General features: G+C 45.9%; 1 protein-coding gene across 1 annotated transcript; it reads left to right on the top strand.

Moving 5' to 3' along the window:
* LOC131289394 (uncharacterized) lies at window positions 1–23,249 on the top strand. The gene is made up of 11 exons (XM_058318635.1): window positions 1–21; window positions 6,884–7,410; window positions 8,440–8,553; window positions 8,859–9,023; window positions 14,080–14,287; window positions 14,406–14,642; window positions 14,711–14,892; window positions 16,031–16,232; window positions 16,327–16,452; window positions 16,550–16,692; window positions 21,176–23,249. Exons 1-11 carry the CDS (start codon window positions 1–3, stop codon window positions 23,247–23,249), a joined length of 3,999 nt encoding a protein of 1,332 aa, XP_058174618.1.
* Window positions 23,250–24,502: the final 1,253 nt, after the last annotated feature.

Below are 24,502 nucleotides of genomic sequence, written 5' to 3'. Positions count from 1 at the left end.
ATGTTGGATAAAACGATGCAGGTAAATAGGGTTGGGGCCTTGAAAGCACCGAGAAGAAGGCAAACACAAAAAAAAAGCAAAACGAACGTATATGTACGTAGCAGGGTAGGAAAAGTGTGCAGCATAAAGAAAAAAACTATCGTTCCCTTTCCCATCTGCAATTTCCTCCCTCGAAAGAAGCGTGTTGTAAGCAAACACAAACATGGGAAATATTCTTCCACCAGTTTCGAAGGTTTTCCCCCGGCCAGGCTTTGCTCGATCGAAATACCTCGATGGTTCCCATGTTGAATGAGATGAGGGAACGGGATGGAAGGAGGGGGGAGGGCTGGAACACGCCAAGTGTGCGCCTCGAGTGCATTGTAATGAAATGCAGTGAAAGGTGAATTGTGGAAAGAGTAAAAAAGCATAAAAATGCCATAAACAGTGTGTCAACAGTACCGGGATTCACTATCACGAGCGCAATAGTTTTTTTCCCTTTTTTCCCATTTCCACTCTTCAACACACACACATATACACACACCCACTCTGGTTGGAAATTGGTCCCGCGTCTATATTCGTTGTAACGAACAGACAAGCGGAGTTCAGCAAGCGCAGCCAAACAACATAAAATGTTGCCATGACACAAGCATCCTTCAACGCCTGTCTGTGTGCCGGTCCGTGTGCGTGCGTGTTGCTGCTGTATGTGGGTATGTGGCATAACATGTAACAATCGATTCCTTCGGGGTTAGTAATGGACTCAGCCGGCTGGAAGGAGGAACGAGATCCGAACGGCAAAACGGAAAACCAGTTACAACAAATCAAACACAGCCCATAAAATCACACACATACAATCCAAAGTTTTCACACAAATAAACTATTGCCTGGTGGTGTAGGGCCTAAAGGTGAGACCTTCGTTACTCAATCGAATAAATGCACGCCGAGGTAATCCAATTCAAATCACATTTTCAGGGCTCCATTACGAATGCAAAATGAAATTTACATCCAACCCCTCCCCCCGCTTTACAATGTTACATTCCGGGGATGGGAAATGGACGGTTGGTGCACTCCCCCTCTGCCAGAAAAGTTCAGAATGCTTGCCAGTTTTCCGAAGTGCTGGAGCGCCAACGCATTCTGACGAGGCCTGGAATTGATGTAAACATGTTAAATTTGCAACGAAGGGATAAGAGACGACACCCCATGACGAAACAATTTCCACCAGGGGACGAGGGAAAATGAATTAAAAAGTAGATGGTAAATGAATTCCCCCGTGAAGAACACTTATGTGATGAATCAATAAGCTAACAATAAGTACAGAGATGGTATATTTTGTTTGTATTTCTTTACAATTCTTGTCTCGATTATTTTCCCTTTTCATAAGCGACCGAATCTTTATTCAACCGGTTATGTTTCCATGTCAATTTTTAATCATTCCTATCCGGTATTCAATCGCGCCGGAATTCACTTTTCCGACTACAAAAAGAATGCACATTCCTCCATCGTGGCTAGTGCGCGGCTGACCGGGAAAACAAAGGAAAGTGTTTTCCCTCCCCCAGGCCCTGTTTCCACCGGAAGGCACATAACACCCGGAAGGAAACTCTCCGACGCCCGATAGAAAAAGTGGAAGGGAGTGCAAAACGAATGATTGATTATTTTTGTAGCCCATGGAAATTGATTTTAGATTATCTACCCTTGGCGTCCGCCATCCTTCTTCTCCCAACCTTTTTCCAGTTGGCCCTTCAGTTTTGTGTTTTCTTTCCTCCAACCATAGTAGAGGTTGGAAGGAAATAAACTATCCCGACGTCCGGCATGTTCCCTTTATTCAGTTTTTCTTCTCGGTTCCATCGACGTCAATCCTTCGCTCCGGTAGAAGTTGAACCACAACGTCGAGCCAAAAGAGGCCCACCGTTTCTTGTTTGTGTCACATTGTAAGTCGATTTGGCTATTTGTTTGTCGAATCCACTTGGGATTGTTTTGCTGACCTTCTCCTCCAAGTAACGACTTTTTAATGGCGGCTTTGTATTGTGAAAGCCTTTTCATTGAAATGGAATTAGTTTGACACTTTCTTCGGATGGATCTGTTTTCCATAACATATTGGAAAACATATCACCACCGAGAGCTATTTAACTCGCAAAATACTGACGCTCGTACCATGATTTCTCGTTCTGTTCGTAATAAATTCACCAACCATGATGATCCACCCGCTCGCCGAACAATCGAGCATCTTCCAAACGCCGGCTCCAAATTTACCCGAATCAGCATTTGAATGCTGATCCCCTACCGAAAAACCACACCGTTTCCGTTTCTCCTCGAACTGTGACTCTCAACATTTCAACAGCAGCCCAATCTCGCCGATGTCATGCATTTTCCCCGGAAAATCCTACGCCGAAGTAGCACACTTCACTGGCTTCATGGCTCGGGCGTAATGTTTAGCAGTCATGGCGGAAGTTTTGGGTCTCCCGTATACACCCACACCCACACACACACACATACAAACGTACACAGTCATATCGGGCATAAAGCGACCCACTTGCATGCATACATGATTTATTATTCATGTGCACCAGTTTCATGCACCGATTGTTGGAAACGGATGTCACTGCTGGGCAGCGAATCCGCCCGGAACCACGACCGGAATTGTTTGTCAGTTCGGGGGTTTTCGGTTGAAAATACGCCGGCTGCTGGAAGATACGGATAAGAAGTGCTCGGATATCCGCTGCCCGGGCGTTTTTTCCGGTTTGAGAAAGTGGTGAAAACTTTAACCCCATGGGGGTGTTTGTCAGTTAGTGAGCGAAAAAGAAAGCGTGATGATATTCATAAACGGCATTTTGAGCCTTTGGCATTTGCGAGCTCCAGCGAATATCCGAAGACCAGATTTATGGTCGTTTCTCTCATCAAATGCTAAGCGGTGGCGTTGCGATGATGCCAGATTGTTTCAGCAAAACTTATCAGATCTCCTAAATCTGCTCCATCCGAATGCGTTCCCCTTCGTTTTTATCGTTTCACGAGTTCTGATCGGAAAAGAAACGCAAAAAGAAACACCTAATGCGCCCCCGTTCGGAACGAAACAGATGCGTTTTCCGAACGTGCTGACCTTTCTGTCGGTTAGAAACCCAGCAAACCCCATCTGGCTTTAGTTCCCTGGCTGCTGGCCCGGAGCCATCGTCAAAGGTCAAAGGGTAACCTATATTCGCATTTTCCTACAGGGCCTTTTTCCCACTCGCAAACGCTACGTGGCGGCTACATTTTCCGGCTTATTTATTTGCAAAATAATGTGCCCCACAAAAGGCAAAACCCGTTTGATAATTTTCACAACCAACGCCCACCGCTTTTCCAAACGGCTCCCCGGGACAAAAGGGAGAGGGAGAAGAGGGGGTGAGTGAGATGAAAAAAAGACCACTTTAAATGGAATGAAACAACCGATGCGTTGCTGCTCTCTGTTTTGAAATTTTAATTTTGACATTTCACGTCACAACATGCTTGACGAGGGCTACTTCGGGTTCTATATATCTTTGGGTCAAAATTCATTAAGCACATTTGTAAATTTTTTATGTATTTTTATCGCAAAAGAAGTACAAAATTTACCACGCTCTTCGGTTCATACTCTGTAAAATATGACGACAAACAATTAATTATGTATTTTTCTTTAATGGGCACGTGATACCCCACGATACCATTCGATTCACAGAAAAGCACACATGTTATTGAAGCTTTTAATCATCGGGCGAAACGAGCATTTTCCAATGTTTCTAGTGAGTGAAAAGTAATTTATAGATCGACGCAACCGATGAGAAAAAAAAGATGACACTGTCACTTGATCGGTGGGTCGGTTTTTCACTCTTGGAAAAGCAATTGCTGGTTGGTTCAGTTTCTAGTGACACATTTCAGCACACCGCCTTCCAAATCTCTTCGGGTGTTGAGGAAATGAAATTTTAAAAATTCATAACCCAAGCCCACGCGAGCGCAAGGATTTCCATCAAAGCGTCACCCGCGCTGGTCATCTGGAAGATTCGCTTTTCCTTTCCTATATATTATCATACTTTTTTTTTCTTATTTCGTCCGACCGTAAACCACCGGCCTCGGAAACTCTAACCCGAACGATTCTGTGCGATACGAAACGTCACAAGTGCCCCCAACGGAATGAAAGTAAGCGAAAGAAATGTGACACGCGAAAGGCAGGGGGGTTCCATTGTAACAAAACTGGCTTTGGCAGTGACAGCGCTTCTAAGCGCTTACACGGTTTGTTTTCCCTGCCGTCCGGAAAAAAAGCACCGGTGCGACCGGCCAAGATAGGCTGTTCATTTTTCCCACCGGGCCTTTGCGAAACTCTCCACCTTCGGTCAGGGCTCGAGGTTGCTGAAACTGTGAAACCTCCGCGTAATGTAGCTTTTCCCCTCTCCCTTCCCTTCCCAGAGTCGTCTTCTTCGGGAAAAGGCGTCTTCAGATAGCCGTATGCTCTTTACTGTTGCGCCTGCGGTGGAAAACCGGTCACGAAAATTGGTGTGTGGGCTGGACAGGTTAGGTTCGTTGCTTCTGCTGCTGCTCAGTGGTTTGTAGTATTTCGTTGCCCTCATCTCCCTCTCGCTCTCTACAACTTCTTGTTCCTACACACGTTCAACTTTCCAAGCACCGGACAAAAACGACGTAGGCGGGCAACAAAACTCCGACAATCGTTCGCCCGGGTTCGCACAAATGGCAAAGGTTGAGGGATAGGAAGATAGGATGGAAGATTCTTACTCCCATTAAATACATCCAATTCTTAAGTGATCGCTCAGCGCAAGAGATCATAGGCTAACCTCTGCGTCAGTACGGGTTGAAATTTTACAAAAGGAAAATTCTCCCTTCACTTGAGAAGATGATTAAATTACATTCTTCGCTTCGGTGTGTAATGTTTTGAGCGAACGGGCGATTAATTGATCATGACGAGCGAACGACGAAAGCCTCCCACGTGAAAACACAGAACCACGCTCACACACAAGTTCGAAAAGGTAAAGGTACGGTTTCAGCTCCGTTTTAGGGGGGCGAAATGAGTGTTCGTGTTCGTTTCCACCAACGCACCGAATAAAGTCCTCATTACACACTGGCCACGATGGTACGTCGTTTGTTTGTTCAGTGTTCCCTCTACCTCGATCACACAAACATATACACACACACACACACACACCCAGTTTCGTGTGCACTGTGGCTGTGTCGGAGCCCGGCTTCGATGTACGAACCTTCGTTGCGTCAGCTTCATATCCGTTCCATCCGTCGACGTTGACAGGTGGCATTTTCTTTAACGCGTTGCAAAAACCTGCTGCTGGGACTAAAAAAAAAAAAAAACAAGAGAATAAGCTGGATCCCGGTGGAAAGTGCACGCCTTTCCGGTTTGATTGGCTGGCGGAAAAGGCCAGCCCGCCTGGCGCAGGGCCGTTTCGGTAAACTTCACAACGCACCAAAGTGAAGGTGTCGATGGTGATGATGGTGATGACGATGATGACGAGGCAAACGGCGGTTGGTGTACGGTGGTGTAGTGCTGGTTTTGCAAGTGTAAAACTGTTCGCTTAAAAATGTCGGAAACTGCCGGCAACTCACCGTGCCCGTGTGCGAGTGTTCGTCCGCTTTTTACGGCTGCGTTTGTGCGTTAACGTTACCCTCGAAGTGAACTTTCCACGGACGTCGAACTTTGATCCACGGCTTCCGGGTGGTGCATCGATGGTGGTGCATGGTAAATTTACGCTTTCATTGCGGATGCATTTCCCTGCCCATTGTTCTCCATTTTTCCACAACCCCGCGACTTTCATCAATCGATTTAAAAATAATCGTTTTAACGCCCATCGCATCCGTCGTGCGCGTGATGGTGACGTGTATTGTGTGTGTGTGTGGATTAAGGCTGGACAGCTTAGTTTTACCTTCGAAATAGGAATCTACACATCGACGAAATGCTTGGAAATGTTTTTCCCCTCGAGTTAATGACTAACTTCCGGCACGTTTCTATCGATCTTGGGAAAACAAAATCAAGTAACATAATTGGTGCAAATATCCATAAAAGAAAACCGTCTGTTAGCGCCCCCGTTTCGGTACCGATACGTGTTGGTGTCATTTTTTAGGTTTCCCACAGTCACACTCACGCAAACGTGATACCGAACGTTGCATAAATAATGTACCTTGCACGAGGGAATCCCGATCCGAAGCGAAATCGTCTCAACCGCCTTTGTGCGCCTTTCATGATGTGTTTCAAAACCGCACCATTTTCCATTCTCTAATTTCATTAAATAACACGAACATAATTCTCCTGCACCGATTATGCCTCGCAGCTTACGTTCGAGCGTGCTGCCCTTAATTGCCGGTCTCGTGACAAGCTGTAAGCGCACGTGACGGATGAATTTTCGCTGCCAATTTTCCCGTCAAACGGCGGGACCGGCCGTCGCCAGGCGACTTAATGCGCTTAACCAACACGTCATCGACCATCGCGGTGCCGGGTGGAGACCCCTGGTGGTTCACTCCGAACACGCACGTTTTTTATTCACTACAGCCGCAAATACGTGGTTCGCTCGGGTTGCGTTTTGTAAATGGTCCAAAACAATGCGTATTGTATTGGAAATTTATTTCACAAGATTATGATTATTTTTAACGTTAAGACTGTCAATCTACGATAAGATTTCTTACTAATCATCACACTACACTAACCAAGCAAACACACATACACACCCGCACGCACACGATTAACGACAGTGTGAACATGTGCTTTTCGTATCGATACACAACCCTTCGTCATCATCATCCCCGGCATCGATGTAATCAGCTCGTTCGAAACTGTGCAACAAGCAAACATTAAACACGTGTTTGAGTGTTAACGCTTTACAAATTACCACCCATCCCAACCTTCCCACCCGTGCACTCGGTGCCTCCTGTGAAAACTGCGCAGGATACAACGAACAAACAGCCGCCATCAGCTGCTAGATCACAGCATCACAAAACCCATCCCGAACAGCAGCAGCCGCTGGAATCTTCACCTTCGCAACCACCATCGCTACAGCAACCATTACAGGGCAACCAAAGGGAACAACAGTCAAAGGAACCAAAACGGCTGCAACTGCCTCTGCAGGAACCGGTCCCAGCGCAACTGCCGGCCTTGCAGGAGAAACCGCCGGTCGATCACCTCCAGCAGATACTTTGCCAACCGGCGGCACCGCGACTCGATACGCCGGGCAAGCTTCCCAAGGAGGGCACGGGCGGCCCGGTGCCCTTCTCCTTCTACAAGACAATCAATACCGTGATCAAAAGCGGCCGCAAGATAATAGTGCGCGTTTGTGAGGTGACCAATGTGAAGACCAAGCTCAAGATGTTCAATCTCTACTCGACGATGAACAAGCGCAATGGCGCGGACGACAAGGAGGCGAAGGAGGTGGAAACCACCGGCCACGATCGCTTCTGCCAGGAGCGACCGTCGAGGTAAGTGAACGGGCGGAACTCTAAAAGGGGAGTCCTCCCCCATCGAGGTCCTTCCCCGACCCGTGGACAGCACGATGCAGATGGATTCGGAACCAAACCCGGAGAGAGTTCAAGTTCAGGAGTTAATTGGTGATCCTCTTGTTGACAATGCGAGACTCGACGAATTGTGACTTCAAGGACTTTGATTTTCATCATTTTACAACATCCTTCTATTTCATTTTTGTGAGTCAATTTTAAACTTGTTTTACTTTTGAAATACTACACAGCATAAGGATGAATTCACATTTCATAATTCAGTATTAAATTAAATTTATTATTTAATTAAAGAAGCATACAAGATATTATCCTTTAGTGCCAACCTACTTACTTACAATTTTTGTGGTTAACGTTCATACTACAATGCGAAAAAAAACATATGGCCTACAAAGAACTTCTTTTCTAATTCTTAGGTCACATTTACTTTCGGCAAGAAAAAACTTTTCACAACTAAGGCATGAAAACAGGAAAACATAGTAAATTACCAAACAAAAGAACATCCACCTTTTTTCAACAACATCCCTTCTTTTCTCTCTACCCCCATTGACCTTCTCTGCCCTTAGCACGATCATGAAAATTCGCCTGTACTAAACTGCATCTGCTGCACACGGGAAGGACTCGACTCCTGACCGCTTCTTTCCGCTGCCCCTTCAGTGCCATCTCCCGGGAATCCGAACGGAGCGTTCGCACGAAGCAAGCTTACTAACACTCGAATTGACTTTGCTTTTTTCTTCCTTTTCGCTTCCTCTCTCTCTTTCTCTATCTCGTTTACATTCCGTTTTTTCTCCTTTTGGTTTCCTCTTCTTTCTCCTTTTTAATTCACACGACTGCACGGTTCCGGATTCTGTGTCTTTCTTTTTGGTTTTATTTGTTTCCCCTCACTTACTTTTGCAACCCGCATGGCGCTGCCTCCGCCTTTGCCTACCAAAATATTTCCACTCTCTACCACTGACTTTCTGCAACCATCTGCAATGCTGCCTTTCAACTGCCTAGGTCGAGCTACCGGCGCAAGAAAAGAAAAATGCGACGTGCCCAGTCGGCGGCCGAGTTCCAGGAGCCGCGCGCGGAAGTGACCCTAACCGCGGCCAACAAACGCATGCTATTCAGGTAATGGACCCTCTTTTCCGCGGTCGCAGTCATGTTTTGCGTTCATTCATCATGCTTGCTGCCGTTTCCTCTTAGCTTCATAATTTTCTTTTTTAATTTTCCACTAGTTTTCCATTTGCATAAGCTCCTTTCATCATCAGATGATGAATGAAATGAGGTTAAGTTCGGCTTTTTTTCTCTTGAATTTACTGCTAATTAATTGCCTCCTGCGGTAGGAACTGCGAACAATGCTAATGAAAGGCTGGAGCCATCCGCGATTCCACCGACTCTGACCGTTCTGCGCCGTTCTTTTCTCCATCTTCCAGAGGTCGGTCCATTAGCTCCGAGCACGACAACAACTCCGAAACCGAACATTCCGAACGGTCGCCGCTGGTCAGCGCCAAGCTTGACTCGCTGGCCAAGTTCCTCTTCAGCCGGAGCCTGCTGCAGGACAGTCCGAGCGCGGCCAAAGAGAACGAGTCGCCGACAAGGTTTCTATGCCCTTCATACTACTCCTACTACTACTACTACTTCTACTACTACTACTACTACTACTACTACTACTACTGCTACTACTACTGCTACAAACAATTGTTCAACTGTACCCTCCACCATCGTAGCCACTTTATCAAATTTACTTCATTGTTGGTTAATGTTACGTATCTGCATCTGAATGTATAACATGCACAGTCTACTCATACACGTACACGTTCACCCAGGACCCAAAACTGTCATCCGTTGTTATCCTTCTTCCTTCGGTATAAAACAGAGCAACGAAACCTGTGGTAAGAAGACAAAATCAAACTCAGCGCTAAATAAGTCTGAGTAAAGGTTGCTCGTGTTTTTCTCTTCCTATTCCTTTGTCGTTTTTGTATCAAACTGGTACAATACTGTTTTATTTCCTTTCGTTTCCCGTACAATTGGTGTTGACAAGTCCAACTGAACGAAAACCTTACGTTTTTTTTTTGTTGCTTCCGTTTTGCAGCCAAAGTTAAACACCCCATATTCCCATTCCTACAAACAAGCAGACACCCATCAATGCTCATCTAGAAGTTTGCATTGCGAGTGAAATAGGTAGAACTTTCAATGCGTGTTTCCTACCGACAGAGGAAAATCAAGATCGCAAACGATCATCTGGGTTGTGTTTAGTGGTTTAGTGATGTTTTTTCGTACGATTTCGTATTCTTTTGTTTGTTTGTTTGTTTGTTTACCATTGTTTGGCATTGTGTCCAACATGCCTTCATACTTCTATCTCTGTCAGTCACTCGTTCTATATTTCACACATTTTTCACTCTCTTCCAGTCGTTTCTTTTCTTCATGTTCTTTCTCTTTCTTATCCATTTCCCATTTTTCACATGAGCCTAGATGCTAGAACAAGTTGCTTTAAGTCTTAGAGTTTCACTACTTTTTTCACAAACACATTTTACTCTTTTTGCATTTTGTTCGATTAGCTGAGCGAATAGTTTATGACTGCTAGTTCAGTTTAGATTTTGTACATATCAAACAATTAGTACGTTTAAATAAAATAGCATTGGATGAGATTGGAAAAACCTGAGCATATTGTTCCATATTTTAAAGTACTCAAACCAAAGCAGCGTACAAAGCTAAACAAAAACATTACCACAAAGTTTTACGATTTATGTACCCAACCAAAGGTCTGAGACTGATACGATCTAAAACAACGGCTCTGGTTGAATATCTTTCTATTTTTATCGTACACTTTGCTCGCAAAGTTTTACCACACAATAAGCCGATAAGCTACATCTGCGAAAGAATTCAGCAAACACTTGTCATTAAAAAACTCTTAACGAGAAACCGGAGCAGCGATGCTTACTAAACTGTGCAGGATTTCATTTTTGATTGCACACCCACGAAGCGACTGTTTTTTGCAAGCTGGTTTCGAAACCGTCCCCGAGGGGAAAATATAAGATTTTCCTGATCGAGTAGAGCCTACCACCCTTCCCAATCCAACCCGACGCCGCACGTCTCGAGGGGATCTCGAAAGAACAACGAAAACTTTTATTTACCTTTTCCGTAAATGAGAAATGGAAGAAAAATGGCAAACGAACATCATTCGCTCTCGTTCGTTCCCTACGCGTGCTGATGGAGATGAAGTTTTGCATTTGTTTTAACGTCCTCTTTCCGTTGCTATCACCACTAGAAAGGGGTCAACAACTGGTACTTGCTACTAATTGGGATTCGCATTTATCTTCCCAGCGTGTCTGCTATTCCCGCCACTTTCTACCAACGGTTCCGCAAAGGATCTATAAAATCGCGGAAAAACTTGCACTACGCCGGCACGAACCATAAAGTCTTCTGACGGGCAACTAATGAATCCAACAGTCGACTGACGTTCAGTCGACACTCTGGGGTCTTGTAGAAAGTAGAGCTTCTCTTCTCGAGAATGCTTCGGTCTGCACATGGCCCTTGCAAATCATGCAATGGATGCTACTTCGTTTGCCATTTCATTAGGAATCGTTTCTGTTCACAATATTGTGACTCGCGCATTTATTCGCTACTTATTCTTTTTCCCATAGAATATTGTTTGTCCTATCGCCCTACCTAATTTCTTACATGTCATTTTACTGTAAATTTTAATTCAACATCTTTTATTTCATTTGTTTTTTATCGTTTCTCCCTTAGTTCTAAAATAACTTTATGTTACGTTTGTGTTAACGAATACTTACACTCCATAATTGAAAGCATAACAACTAAAACCAGCATACAAAAGTAAGAAATTTGAGCAATTACATTCACAATTTACACACTCACAAACACTCGACGAATAACAAGATGCGATGGTCACTTCGAAACCGTCAAATTAATCAACAATAAGTAATAGTTTAAGTCACCCATTGTAAAACAGGCAGCCAACAAGAATAAGACAATAAACTAGCCCACGTGCGGGCCCAAAATCAATCGATTCCAAATTTCTAGCACCCCCGGCACGGAGTGAATGTCACCGATGCTTGACAGTCACGTCCAAATTGTCAATTGAGTCTTCAAAAAAGCAAAAAAAAAGAGAGACACATACACCTTAATACACCTAAACGGTAGTCACTGCGAAAGCGACGGAAATTGTTATTTTCACTTACATGCAACCAACGTGACACACGCCCACACTCTCAAACACGCACACACACATACGGTGCACGTGCACATCAAATATGAAGATGGAAAAGGAGAAAACCCGATCAAGCATGAAAAAGGAACCCGTGGTGCATCCGTGCAAGATGTATTTCGATAATGGAGTGTCATTAGTTTTTCTGTTCGAATGACATTTTATTGACGTTTTCCCCCGTAGTTTCGCTATTGTTCTACAGTCTGTTTTCCATTTTTTTTTCTCCCTCTTTCAACCTTTTACGTCTCTTTCTCATATCGTATTCTTATGCTTCCCACTTTCTTGTACTTCTACTCCCACTATTCACACACGATGTAGCTACCGATGTAGCTGTAGAAAATTTATTCCACGTCCAATTTCGAAAAGGCTGCATTTCTTTTCTTTCCCTATAACGTCCTCACTCGTTGCAATAAATTGCTGATTCATCTTTTTGTTTTGTTTTAAAATAGAACAGAAAAGGGAATGCAATTTGTAGTCTCCAATATTGCTCCATTGTTTTACAGCTTGTAATTTTTCTCTTCTACTACTACTTCTCCTGCCCTTGTCTTGCCGATTTCCTCTCCTTTTCGAACCCGGAATTGAATATTTTTCTGTGATGCACTGTGCTTCAAATCTACTTTACTCTGCGAAGAACTTTCCGAGTGTTGCATCTACACCTTCTTGAGCTTCCCTTACAGATGCATCTGACACTCAAACGGGTGGAATAAATATCCCGAAGCCAAAAGAGCATACACTCGTTGCCAAGATGATGCGGGTGCGTATGTGTTTGTGTGTAAATATTACATTACCACTTGGTGCAACTTTCGTGCTAATCTTACCGCTCGAGCTATTTATACTTCAAGCGATGTTTTCCAAACACCTTCCACCTCCACTCTTCAGCTGACAACGCACAGTCGAGTGGGACATTTCCCATGAAAAATTGTTTTCCATTATTAATTTAATGTAAAACTTTCACTCTGCCTGTCAGCCATTTTACTGCTGAAAGCATTCGCCTTACTAAATTTTGATCTACGTCAGCACGATTCCAACTTTGCAAGCATTTTCTTTTGCGGCTTTTCCTCTTTTAAACATTGGTTTTTTACTGTGTCAAGTGCCATGAGTGTTGTTTGTTTTTTCCAATTTGTTTCCTTTTCTCTGCTTGCTATCGATCATACATTTCAATTAGCTCGTGTTGATACGAATGACTTACTGTTTCCTCGATGAACCTTTTCTCTCATCGGTGAAACATTTACTTAGTCTCAATTCGTCAACGCGCTGAATTTACGTCCCTACTCTTAATCCTCTGTCTGCTTGAAACCCTTGCAGAACAATTTATCAGCATTGACTATAACCCGTGAATTGTCTTCCGTTGCGCAACCAAACCGCGACAAACCGACGTCGATAGTGACGCGTTTCTTCCATCCTCTCCGTTCGTGCGGGTCCACAAAAGTTGTCCAAACATTGTTTCAACCGCTGAATGGGGACCGCGACAACCAGAAACCCATTAATAACGGGGATTTCATGGTGTGTGAGCGGGGTATGCCTGTGTGCCCATGTCACGTGGTGCCGATGGAGGCGCCTGGTCATTGTCACCGAGTGAAGCCGACCGACGGTCCATCGAACGCTAATGCGATTAGAGGGGAAACTCGCCCGGGCACGTGGGTAGACGCTGTGCTTCTGTCCATCGATTATCATCGTACTCATCATTGGGCCGGAACCAGCGCAGTTACCCGGTCATAAACCAACCCCATTGCGACGCGACAGATTGCGACGTCCACACGTGGCCCATTCGTAATTCTGGGTCAAAAAGAACTCACAGAACTTACTCACAACCGGGGAAAAACCTCTTCTGGTTCAAAACTACAAACATTGTCAAATCGTTTGCTCGTTTGTTCGTTCGTTGCTTGTGGAACTCCTGTCTGCCAGATCGTACGTGGTTTATGTTCACCGTTTTTCCTACCTTCCTCTAGCCACCTCCCATAATCATGTTACTCTGTACATACTGGTGCTCGTTACGATTCTAGCGAATCTAGTGCGCACGCTTAGAGTGCGATTTAGAGCCGCTCTAGAACTTAAAAAAGGTCAGCTGCGTCTCTGGCTTGCTCTTCTAAAACAAACAAAAAACAATTAAAAAAAAAGGTAGTCCCAAGGTTTGTATAGACGTATTACCGTGTTGTTGCGTTCGATTTTTCGATATTTTTCTCTAGTGTTCACTTTCTTTCCTCAAATACTAGTGTTGCATTTTTAATTCAATAGTGTTCCGGAGAGATGGAAATGTTGGGGAATGTGTTGCTTTGGGGTGGGGACACGGAGGGAAGTGGGTGGGGGCGGGGTTGATGTACAAATGGGAAGCGAGCATTTCCGTGGTGTACCCGTTGAACTGCCCAAGCTAAGTTGGAGTTTTGTTTTTCTTTCCCATCTTTCCGTCCTTCTGACGCGTTTTGCAGACACAGCGTACGCTACCAGTATACGGCCTTGGACAGTGGGATCGGAGCGCCGGATCGGAGCCCACGGGAGCGGGCGGCTCGGGAACGTGCTTACGCCGCGTGCCAGGAGTGGCTGCAGAACACCGGCGGCCGCTACGAGTCCATCGCACACCTAGATGACATTGGGTCGCGCTCGAATAAGCACTGGTTCCTACTTAACGACTGCACGGTTGGTGCTTGGTGGTGGTCTTGGAACCCTCCGAAGGGGACCAAGGGACCTTCTCGATTCGTCGACTGTCCTGATTAACACACCCCTCCCCCCCCCCCCCTTTCCGTCTCACCCACAGATACGTACCGATCGGCTGATGACTTTACTACCATTACCTCCCGATTGCATTGCCTTAGAAGAGTTGCCGCCGTCGGAGTGTCCCCAGGGAGTGCTGATGGAGCTGCTCGGTTCCCTTCAGCACCCGTACATCTACCCGGTGCTGGACCTCGGCTTCTTCCCCTCCGACTCCCACCAGTACGCCAGCCTCGTGATGCCGTTCAATCCCCGCGGCAGTCTCAAAGATCTCATCTACAAGGTACCTATAGCTCCGGGAGTTAGGAAAGTTGCGCTCTCCAATCGATCACTCCCTTCCCTTCGTTCTAGTCCCAGTGGAACGAACCGTGGAGTCGCAAGTACACGCGAAAGTCGACCTGTCTGCCCCTGTCCCAGGTGCAACGGCTCGGCCGCCAGATCCTGGAAGCACTGCTGTTCCTTCGCGAGCGCGGCATTCCCTCGCACGGCCACCTGCACAGTGGCAACGTCATCCTGCAGAATGGAGTCGCCCGGTAGGTTGACTATTGATTGCTTCCCATAAATTACGCAGACCTCTTCATTTTGCTAACGAAGCACATTATTTACGGTGGACGTCAGTGGATTTACAATTCCCAATGGCAGCCGTTACGGTGCATATCATGACGTTACTATACATCTTCCATGGCTTGAGTATAGAAAATACACGAATACGTTTCCAACTCCAAAAACAGTCGAAACCTAACGCACGTCAATCCCTTTCAGTCGATGGAAAAACTTTTCAAATCAAACATAGTTCAAAGTGCAATGAGACTGCCAGAAGAACTGCGTAGCTCGAAGGCTTCTTCCTACTTGGTCCACTTTGTTTGGTACCAAGTGTTTCCCTCGGGGGTCCTTCAATTCCCGAATGCCAGCACGTACACGTACGCTGCCGTGTGTCGGTCACATTTGTTCGCACGTCAGGAAGTGATCTATTCAAGTGTTGAAATGCGAACACACACACACACACACACACATTTCCGGTGTTCCTTTCTGCCCGGATGGATCAAGTTTCTAGCGTGAAATGGGAAGACTTCCCATTGGTTAGCCTCGTGGTGGTAGACACATTACGGTGACGTTAATGTGACGTTCAATACGCTGGTCGTCACCCTCACCGACCTTTTTCCTCTCGCTCCCGGCAGTGAGTATGACAAATGAGGCTGGTGTGGGTAGTTGGACAACTATTGGTGAGCGGGTTGTAGAAGAAGGGTTATTGATGGATGGAAAATAAATGCCCGCACTATCAGTGACACGTGAAAGAATTTTGCATAGGGTTGGATAATGTGTAGTATTCAAATATCGATCGGAAAGTCAACCTCAATTACGAGTAACCTAGTGAATAAAATAAAAATATTACTCAAATAACCACATTTAAATTCTACTATTTTGGTTACTTAAGAGTGTATTAAATCCAGAAGAATGTCAAACCAAAACTTTTGGGTTTAGAGTCCAACAAACATCAGTAGCTACGTCAACTACTTGGTATGGGCTATCTCAGAGCACAAGAGTTACTAAAACGAGGTAGCTCAGAACACGGTTATATAAATTTCGCTTTCGAAATTTGATTTATTTTAAAACCTACTTTGATCTTAACTCTTTCCCACCCAAACTGATGAATAAGCTGTTTATTCCTAGCCTATCCGGACTCGAGAATGGCCTGCTTGGACTGAACTCCCGTGTGAACGCCGTCATATGGGCGCGATCCGCACCGGACATCGACAACATCGACGTCATCTGCTTCGGCCATCTGCTGTTCGAGATGTGCGCCGGCTACGAGCTAACATCCCCGCAGCCCACGCCCGGCCACTACCAGCTCGATCTCGAGCGGTATCCACAGGTGAGTGAGGGCAAAACAAACGCCCCCTTTCCTTGAGTGTTTGTGTTTCATCCAATGTCTCCGATTATTTCTCCTAACGCGCTCTGCTCCACAGGTCGTCGATGTGCTGCAGATGATATTCGAGTCCCCGGACGGCCGATATCCCACGGTGGAGGAGCTCGTGCTCTGTGATATTTTCCGCAATATCGATTTAAGAGAAATGCGAGGAACATGTGTGCCTGTACGTACAACCGGAGCCCACCCACCGACGTGTGACCTTTTTGCCGATCCGATTCAGACTAATTGTTCCCACGCCGTCCGTCCTAATCTACTTGCAGTCCTTTAAACACGGTTTGAGCAGCTCCACCCTGAGCTTACTGAATGCGGTCCGGCGTCGCCAGGGGGCCATCCTGAGTGGCTCCTACAGCGAGGGCAGCTCGCCCTGCACACCACCGTCGACTCCGCGGGATCGGAAAACCGGGTGTGTAGTCTATGTCTAGCTTTTCACGCTGCTTTTCCGCTGCTGATACTGCTGCTGCTGATGCTGCCGCTGCTTCTGCCACCGATGCAGATCATCACATCGTTTCACCACTGTTCATACCATTTTATATCACCTCATTACCATAACAATCATCAAGCTCTTTGTCTCTCTCTCTCTCTATTTCTTTATCTCTCGCTCTATCTCTCTGTCTCTCTAACGAGCACAAACAAAATTGAAACGATCATAGCAATCGGGGAATTCGGTTTTCGTGCCTTCATTCATCTGTATTCATTCATTCTAGTTGTCATCGTGTTTTGGTTTTAGGATTTATGAACTTATGGACAGATTTATGGATTTTGTGTGCTTTTGTTGTGTCTTTTTCTCTGTTTTAATATGTTTTTCAATTAGGTAAACGTTTGCATCTAATCTAGCGAAAGGATGCTTTTGGATCAAGCTTTCATCGTTCGTGGTTTTCAATTTGTGATAGATTAATTTTCCAAAAGAGTCACTCATCGAATACATTTCAAGTTTTTTTTTAACGATATTCAAAGCATTTAAAAAACAAAACTAGATGTTTCCCACACTGTTCTAATGTGTGACATATTTGTTGTACCTTTATCATCCGATGTTATGCCTACAACGTCGACAACAACAATTATCACCAAAAAAAAAACCAACACTCTTCACCATGCAACACTTACGGCCAAAAAGCAAGCAGAAAACGATGTGAAAGCTTCCCAACTGTTCGTCAGCACTGGCAAACTTGATTAGGATGGAGCCATCTTTCCCAAAGTACACACTAAAGAGCGTATAAGTTTTAACCCTTAATGCTTCATACACTGTCGCCAGCACAAAGCAAAAAGTCTAACTAAAATGGCAAGCAATAAAATCCATACACACACAAACACGCACAGTTGGATGGAACAAGAACCGTCCGAGCAAGAATCACTACGAACCACAAGACAGGTACTATTGCGAACCCACACAATGTCCTTCTTTTCTACCGGCACACTCCCTTTTCCCGACTTCTCCTCCAGCTCTCGCTGACGTAAGGTGGCGAAAATTGATCCAAGAATTTGTCATTCCAGCCAACGGCCGATTGCTCACTAAAATGTATGCGACCGTTCTTTGCTAAAATGAATCAAGCTCGAAGGTAGAGAGAGATAACGTTATAAGAGAGAGAAAGAGATAGAGGGTGAGAGAAAAAGAGAAAAGAAGAAAAGCATGAGTTAGAGCTAGAAGAAGCACTACCAGATACAGGATTGAGGACGAAGGATGATCTCTTCGAATGTGTGTCGCATCCTTTGAAAAGTACAGCAAATGAAGACACTCAACCGTCGTGCGAAAGACGATCGACAGTAAGTAACAAAAAACAAAATCGAAATCGCAACCAAACGTTTCCAGAGCGTTATGCGAAATCTATTTCTACACATCCGTTTGGAAAACACTGGACGCTTTTCTTTTCCGTTCGGTTGCGCGCTTGTGTTCGACTTGATTTTTAACTCCTTTATTTGTAAACTCGTATTTGGCTGGTATTTGTATGGTGCAATTTCGTCCTGTTTGTGATCCTGCGAAGGATATAAACATGGGACGAAGTTCGGCGTTTGGATGCATCAGTATTTCGTTTTCGTTGCGGTATGAAACAGTAGCGTTTTGATTGCATTGCAACCCTTTCCAATGCGTTTTTTTTCTATTGCAAACACGCACTTTCCATATCCATACTCGTAAACACAAGAATAACAATAGTAAAGTATTATCATAGCATAGATGCATCGAAGAGAGAAACGGCAGTTTCCCGGACAAAACGCCGATCCACGACGCAAAGCGAGACGTTAGTAATATAAAAAGGCTTCTCTTTATATATTCACTTAATTTTTCCTTCTTTTGAGATTTTCGTTGCACCATCTACGGCCCACAAGTAAAACACTAAACACACAGAACACACCATGGCATAACATCGGCATGAAAATGGCCGCATATTCTTGGTAGCATTTTTGCCACACATTTTCTTCGTTAGATAATGTTCATTTTGTTTATGTGTTTTCATTCGTTTGTGATTTTAGTTCGTTTTCTAGTCGTTTTTGGTTTCTGTTAGAATTTGCTTTTATGAGAGCATAACTTATTACAAAGGAGTGGTAGTTAAATAGCTTTTCTAGCAATGCATTGATTTGCAATAATCGTTTTTCCAAGCAACGTTCTTTAGACTTTCATGAAAGAGAGGGGTTATCTCAAGAAGAATAACAAATAAAAACTAGATCCGTCTATCATTTGACAATCATCTGTGGTCGAGGGAATGCGTTAAATCTGCGTTTTTTCATGACTCGCCGAATCCATCCTTCATGATAGCATATCATATCACACACCCACTTCATCCCCGTGTCATCCATAGCCCATCTTCATCACACAATTTCACAACGTTATGAAAACGATAACGTTCGGTTCCGGTCGGTATGTGTTCCATTTTATGTTTCTTATGTTACTTTTTTGCCATTTCATCCTTCTTACACTTCGTCTTCTTCTTCCTCGGGATCTTCTTCGACGAACGAACGAACCCAAACCGCCAAACGGGTGGCCATCACAACCATGACAAATTTGATATCGTACAAATAAAATGCGAACCGAACGAAACAAACAAACAAAATCACGAACGCACGCCAGCTACTACCACCAAGTTCCGTACGATGAGTTTGAGTTTCGTTTGGCCTAAGCGAAACTAGCGTGCTGGGAACGTGGGACTCGGAACTGAGCATTCCCTCGTGTGCTCATTTTCCTTTGCGGACAGATTTTTCCCACCCCTTATCGAATAATACGCTGACGCATCTAGTCCACTAGTAAAACCCTCATCGTCAGCTGTTGCATACGGGCTTTATCTCGCAGATCTGGTGTGAAGTCAAGCAATAGCAAAATGTTCCCCAACCGATGCTTTATGAGTGGTGGAAACAAACACACAGATACGCAGAAAGGAAATCTTCTTCAAGGCAGGAAAACGTTGGTGTTGTATGGTGGAAATGAAACACCCATGCATTTGCCCGGTTAGATTTGTATTTGTACCGATAGATATGATGTTTTGTACGAATTATCTAGCGTACGTTAGTGTTACTGTTTGTATGTGTGTCTTCTGTGTGGATAGAGTGATAGAAACCATTAACAAAGTCCTCGAAAACTGTCCAACGCGAGCAATAGAAGTGAAGACCTTCCAGCGACGTTTGGTTTAGGTAAGAAATCTTCTTCCAAATTCATCAGCTGTCCGCTCCTCCATTGACAAATTCGAAACACCTTAACGCTAGAGTATGTTATGAAACGTTATTTTTGATCTAAACTGCTTGCGCTTCCTTGGATTGGAATATAGCTTTCCTGAATAGTCGATGAATTCAAGTCGGAAGTAAATCAGGAAACGCCTCCTTATGATGAGCTTGAGTGATCCGATCGATTCATGATTTATCGCTAATGGTTCGACAATTTCTGGTAATCTCTTCCGTGAACTCTGACACTGTAACAAACACTTCCAACTTGGTGCCAGCTACCATATCCACCTTTACCATAAACTCCTAATGCTCCACCACCTACCAGACGGAAGATAATAACCTAAATTTATGTCACCTATGTCGATACCAAAACCACCCCTGCCGTTGTGCCAAAATTCTTGCCCACCCCCGTGCAGTCCTTGACACAGATACTGCTATCGCTATCAACGTTCGACCACACGTCGGTACCATTATTATCGTGTTCGCTTCATTATCGCAAACAGCCAGTTCTGTTGCGGGAAGTTCGCATCACTTCATCACTGGGGAACTTGTATGCGGAGTGGAGCGCAAATCGATTCCCAACTTCTCCACCTACCTGAGCCCCCGAGTGATAAATCAATCGCCTCCAATAATAATCCGTTCAAATATCATGGTACCTTGTATCTTTTTGTTTTGGCAAAGACCCAACCTAAGCTTAACGATGCTCATTTGCTCGGGCTAGATTAGCTCACCTAATCGAGTCTGGTGGTGCTACGGCTGGAAGTAATACAAGTCATTAGTGTGCGCGGGTTTGTGTGTGCTTGTCCATTCGTCGTAGAGATAAGGGCAGAGGTTCATCAATAACTAGAACGCCGCGCTTGAGTAACTCGAAGTCGGAGGAACCGTTGTGTCGACCGTATTATATGCTTCCGTTTTTTTCCCTGCCTTTAGTTGATTAGCTTTGTTGGCCACCATAGTTCACGCTCTGTTGAGTTTATTAGTTTACTGCGCACCTCATCACATGCACACACACACACACCTTAACACATCTGGAAACGGGACGCCATATCTGTCCGTTTAAGGATTCGTTTCCCCCCAAAATGTGCGCTTTGTGTCGTCGTATGCGTGTTTGTGTCGAATTATCTATATCGCTTCCCGTACGGCCCATTCCCCGCCCTCGTTCCATGTCCTTCCTTCCTCGTTCACGCTCCCACCTTGTTCCTCTCCCCTATTCTCGAGTCCGTCTTCTTTCTTTATAGTGATGTAGAATCCTCCGATCTGTCTAGTAGTGATTCCGAAGATCTGTTAGATGAAATAGTTATAGCGTCAGCCCGCATCGACGATCCATGCCATTACGATCCACTGAGCTCGCCGATACATTACTGTGACAATAATGTCCACTCGGACGACAACAGCAATAGTAACAACAACACAATCATTCGTATAGATTCGATCGAAGAATCGCAAGGTTCCGGCTCATCGGCAACGGGGTCGGCGGGGGCGGTGGCGTGCAGCTCGGGAGCGGGCGGGTCGGGTTCGGGTGCCGTCAGCCTCAACCCGTCGTCCGCGTACAAGAACTCCAAGTCGCGCCGCATGGAGTACAGCCGGCGGGGCATGATACTCGGGCTCAGCAACCCATCGCAAGACTCCGCGTTCGGTTCCATGACGGACGGCGAGTCGTCCAGGGCGTCCAGCTTTAAGCTGAGCAGCTTCGCCTCGATGAACTCCCCGATCGACGAGGGCGTCGAGGATCTGCTGGTGGAGCAGGATCTCGCCGGCGGCTCGGCGGCAGACAATCTCGCGACCACCATCGCCAACATGAAGTACATCGACTCGACGGGATCCTCGCCCTGCCACGACTACCATCACCACCCGCAGCCGCACGCCGGTGCGTCCTACCACTGCGCCGTCAGCAGCTCCCGGACCGAACCCTCGATAGCCTCGCGTGACATCTCACCCAGCCGCTCCCGGTTTCTCGAACCACCGAAGCTGGTCATCAACAATCACTCTTCCTCCACGACGAACTCCTCGCTTTGCTACACCCTCTCGCCGTTACGGAAGTGTGCCACCACCGAGGTGTTCTCGCAGAAGTATCGCGTCTCGTCGTTCGAGGACATGACCTACACCTCCGCGAAGCAGTCCATCAAGAATACCTCCCGAAAAATCTTCCGATCGTTCGAGGAGGAACGTCGCATCGACTCCGCTTTTATGCCTATCGATATCTCGAGCTCACCGGCTGGACCGTCGCGAAGTCCTTCCTCTAGTAAATCCATCAACGCTGCCGGGCACAAGCCACGACATGCAGGACAGCTCCAACCACAACTTTCCCTGCCACCGATGCTTCTGCCACCATCGACACCGTCTCCGAAGCATCAGTCCGCCGCACTCTCTCCATCGAGGAAGAACCATGCGTCCTATCAGAACCTCCACACCATAGTTCCGACTGCCCGCGAACGAGGACTTCAGTGGCGCAGTAATCTTATCAAATCGAACGAGTGTCTCTTTGAGACGTCCTTCAACTATGTCCCTGCAGGTCAGCAGCAGCAGCAGCAACTACAACATCAGCAGTACTTCACGTCGAGCTTCTCTGGTAGTCCTCTGCGGTCGGACTTTGATCGGATGTTCCGTGGACATGGTTCGCAGGATCTTCCCACGACGGACAGTTTGGGAAGTGTCGGTGAGATAAGCTGCGATAGGTTTATACTCACCCCCGAACCACTGATCCCTGGAAGTCCGATGAAAAAGACGACGATGCCAACGGTGACAACGGCAGCATCACCAATACCCACGGCTACGGGAACTACGGCTACCACGAGCCGTCTCCGTCCGAACCGGACCGATCGGCAGCAGATGTTCTCGCTAGCACGCTTCAAGCACAGCACAATCCTGGACAGTGTGTCCATCGAAGACTTCTCCTCGGAAAGCTCCCTGCGAGCACCGACGGCACGCTCCCCAAGCCCTGCGAGCCCTTGTCGCAGTGCGGCCAGCCTGGCATCGTCCTCTTCCGTTGGGGACGCACCGCCCGGTTCGGAGTTCGAGGCGAAACGACTCTCCTCGGATGCCACCTGCACCTCGGACGCATCGGACACGACCAGCGAAGATACGACCAGCATCAGCACGACCGACACGTCCCTGCTCAAGTCACCGATTCCTCAACGAGTGCCCGCGACGACGGAACAGCGTCACAAGCACGCCGCTAGAGAGGTTCGCCAGTACCTTGACGACGCAGCAGGCAGCGACGAATTTGGCAGTGGGAACGAGGAGAAAACGCCGCTGCTGGATGGCATGGAGCTGTCGCCGATTTCACCGACCGAGTCGGAGCAGATGTTGTGATAATACCTGGGAACCGTCGACCGGTCACCGTTCCGCTTTTCCGACGACTTTAGTGGCTCCGTTCAAGCCGAGGTGTTACTCTAAGACATACTAGGCTACAGAGCGTTACCGGCTAGCTTGCTAGTTCCAGTCCTAATTACCCTTTCGTCCTAAGGATGTGGTTTCCCATCCACCATAGGGACACCTTTTTCAACTGTCGACCACTTTCTTCGCTCAAATCTTTCAAACGAACCTAACTTCCTTCGTAGGCCATTGTTGATAAGGTTTTTAATGTTGAACGAGCGATAGAACCTTCGAAGCTATGCGGAGGTTATTTTAATATGCCAAACAAAACAGGGAATCTCTAGAAGTAGCCACATTTTGAACTCTATTAGAACGGTAGTTCCAAAACGAATCGGTTTTGGTAGCGAAAACTCCTTTCCGGCAACATTTCGCCAGCAGGTATCATAGCATAGAATGCATCCTATAGACATTTTCCGAGCCGTAGACATTCTCAAAGATAACATTCCATGCAACAGTTACAGAAAATAAATAAACTACCAATGAGTACCACACGCCTCGATTGGCTTGACGACAGAGCTTGACGAGCTCGGCGAAACGGAACGGTGCCGGTGGCGGACGACGGAAAAGAGTGACCACATCCGATCCCCGATGGATTTAGCTCACTCCAAGCAAAAGGAAAAACCAAAGCGAACTCGAACAAAGTCAATCAAGATGTAATCAGTATTTAAACAATAACTTTAATGATAAAATCGGTTTGCATTCGCAAGGAAGGCAAAACCACACCGCACTAGTAATAGTCGAGAACACATTTAGGACCCCTCCTCTCACAACCCTTTGTCCCGGCTGGTGAAAAGCAAACGATCTTTAGGCGGAACGTACGGAGGGACCGATGTGATCGATCGACCGAGCGCTACTGAAGAAGCAGCACGAACGATAGGGGGGGAAAATCTACACATTTTCTAGCAAAAGCGATGGATAATAGTTTTACGATGGTTTGAGTTTGAGCAAACGAATAGTATTAGGAGATATACATACATTCAACAGTTTATTTAACGGCTAGGGGAAGAATGAGAGTGCGCAAGAAACGAGTATTCCAAGTAAGGGTTGACTTTCGCTACGTGTTAAGGAAAGAGACAAATGAAAAGAAAGTATGAATTTGTTTTGAAGGAAAGCTATGATTGAAAAGAGATACATAATTTTTCTCAGAACGATAAAAATAGGAAAATCTTTATGAAAATATGAATCATAGT

Source organism: Anopheles ziemanni, chromosome 2, assembly GCF_943734765.1.
Source record: "Anopheles ziemanni chromosome 2, idAnoZiCoDA_A2_x.2, whole genome shotgun sequence".
In the NCBI taxonomy this organism is placed as follows: domain Eukaryota; kingdom Metazoa; phylum Arthropoda; class Insecta; order Diptera; family Culicidae; genus Anopheles; species Anopheles ziemanni.
The sequence above is the reverse complement of the archived record's forward strand: the minus strand, read 5'-3'. Positions and strand labels throughout refer to the sequence as shown.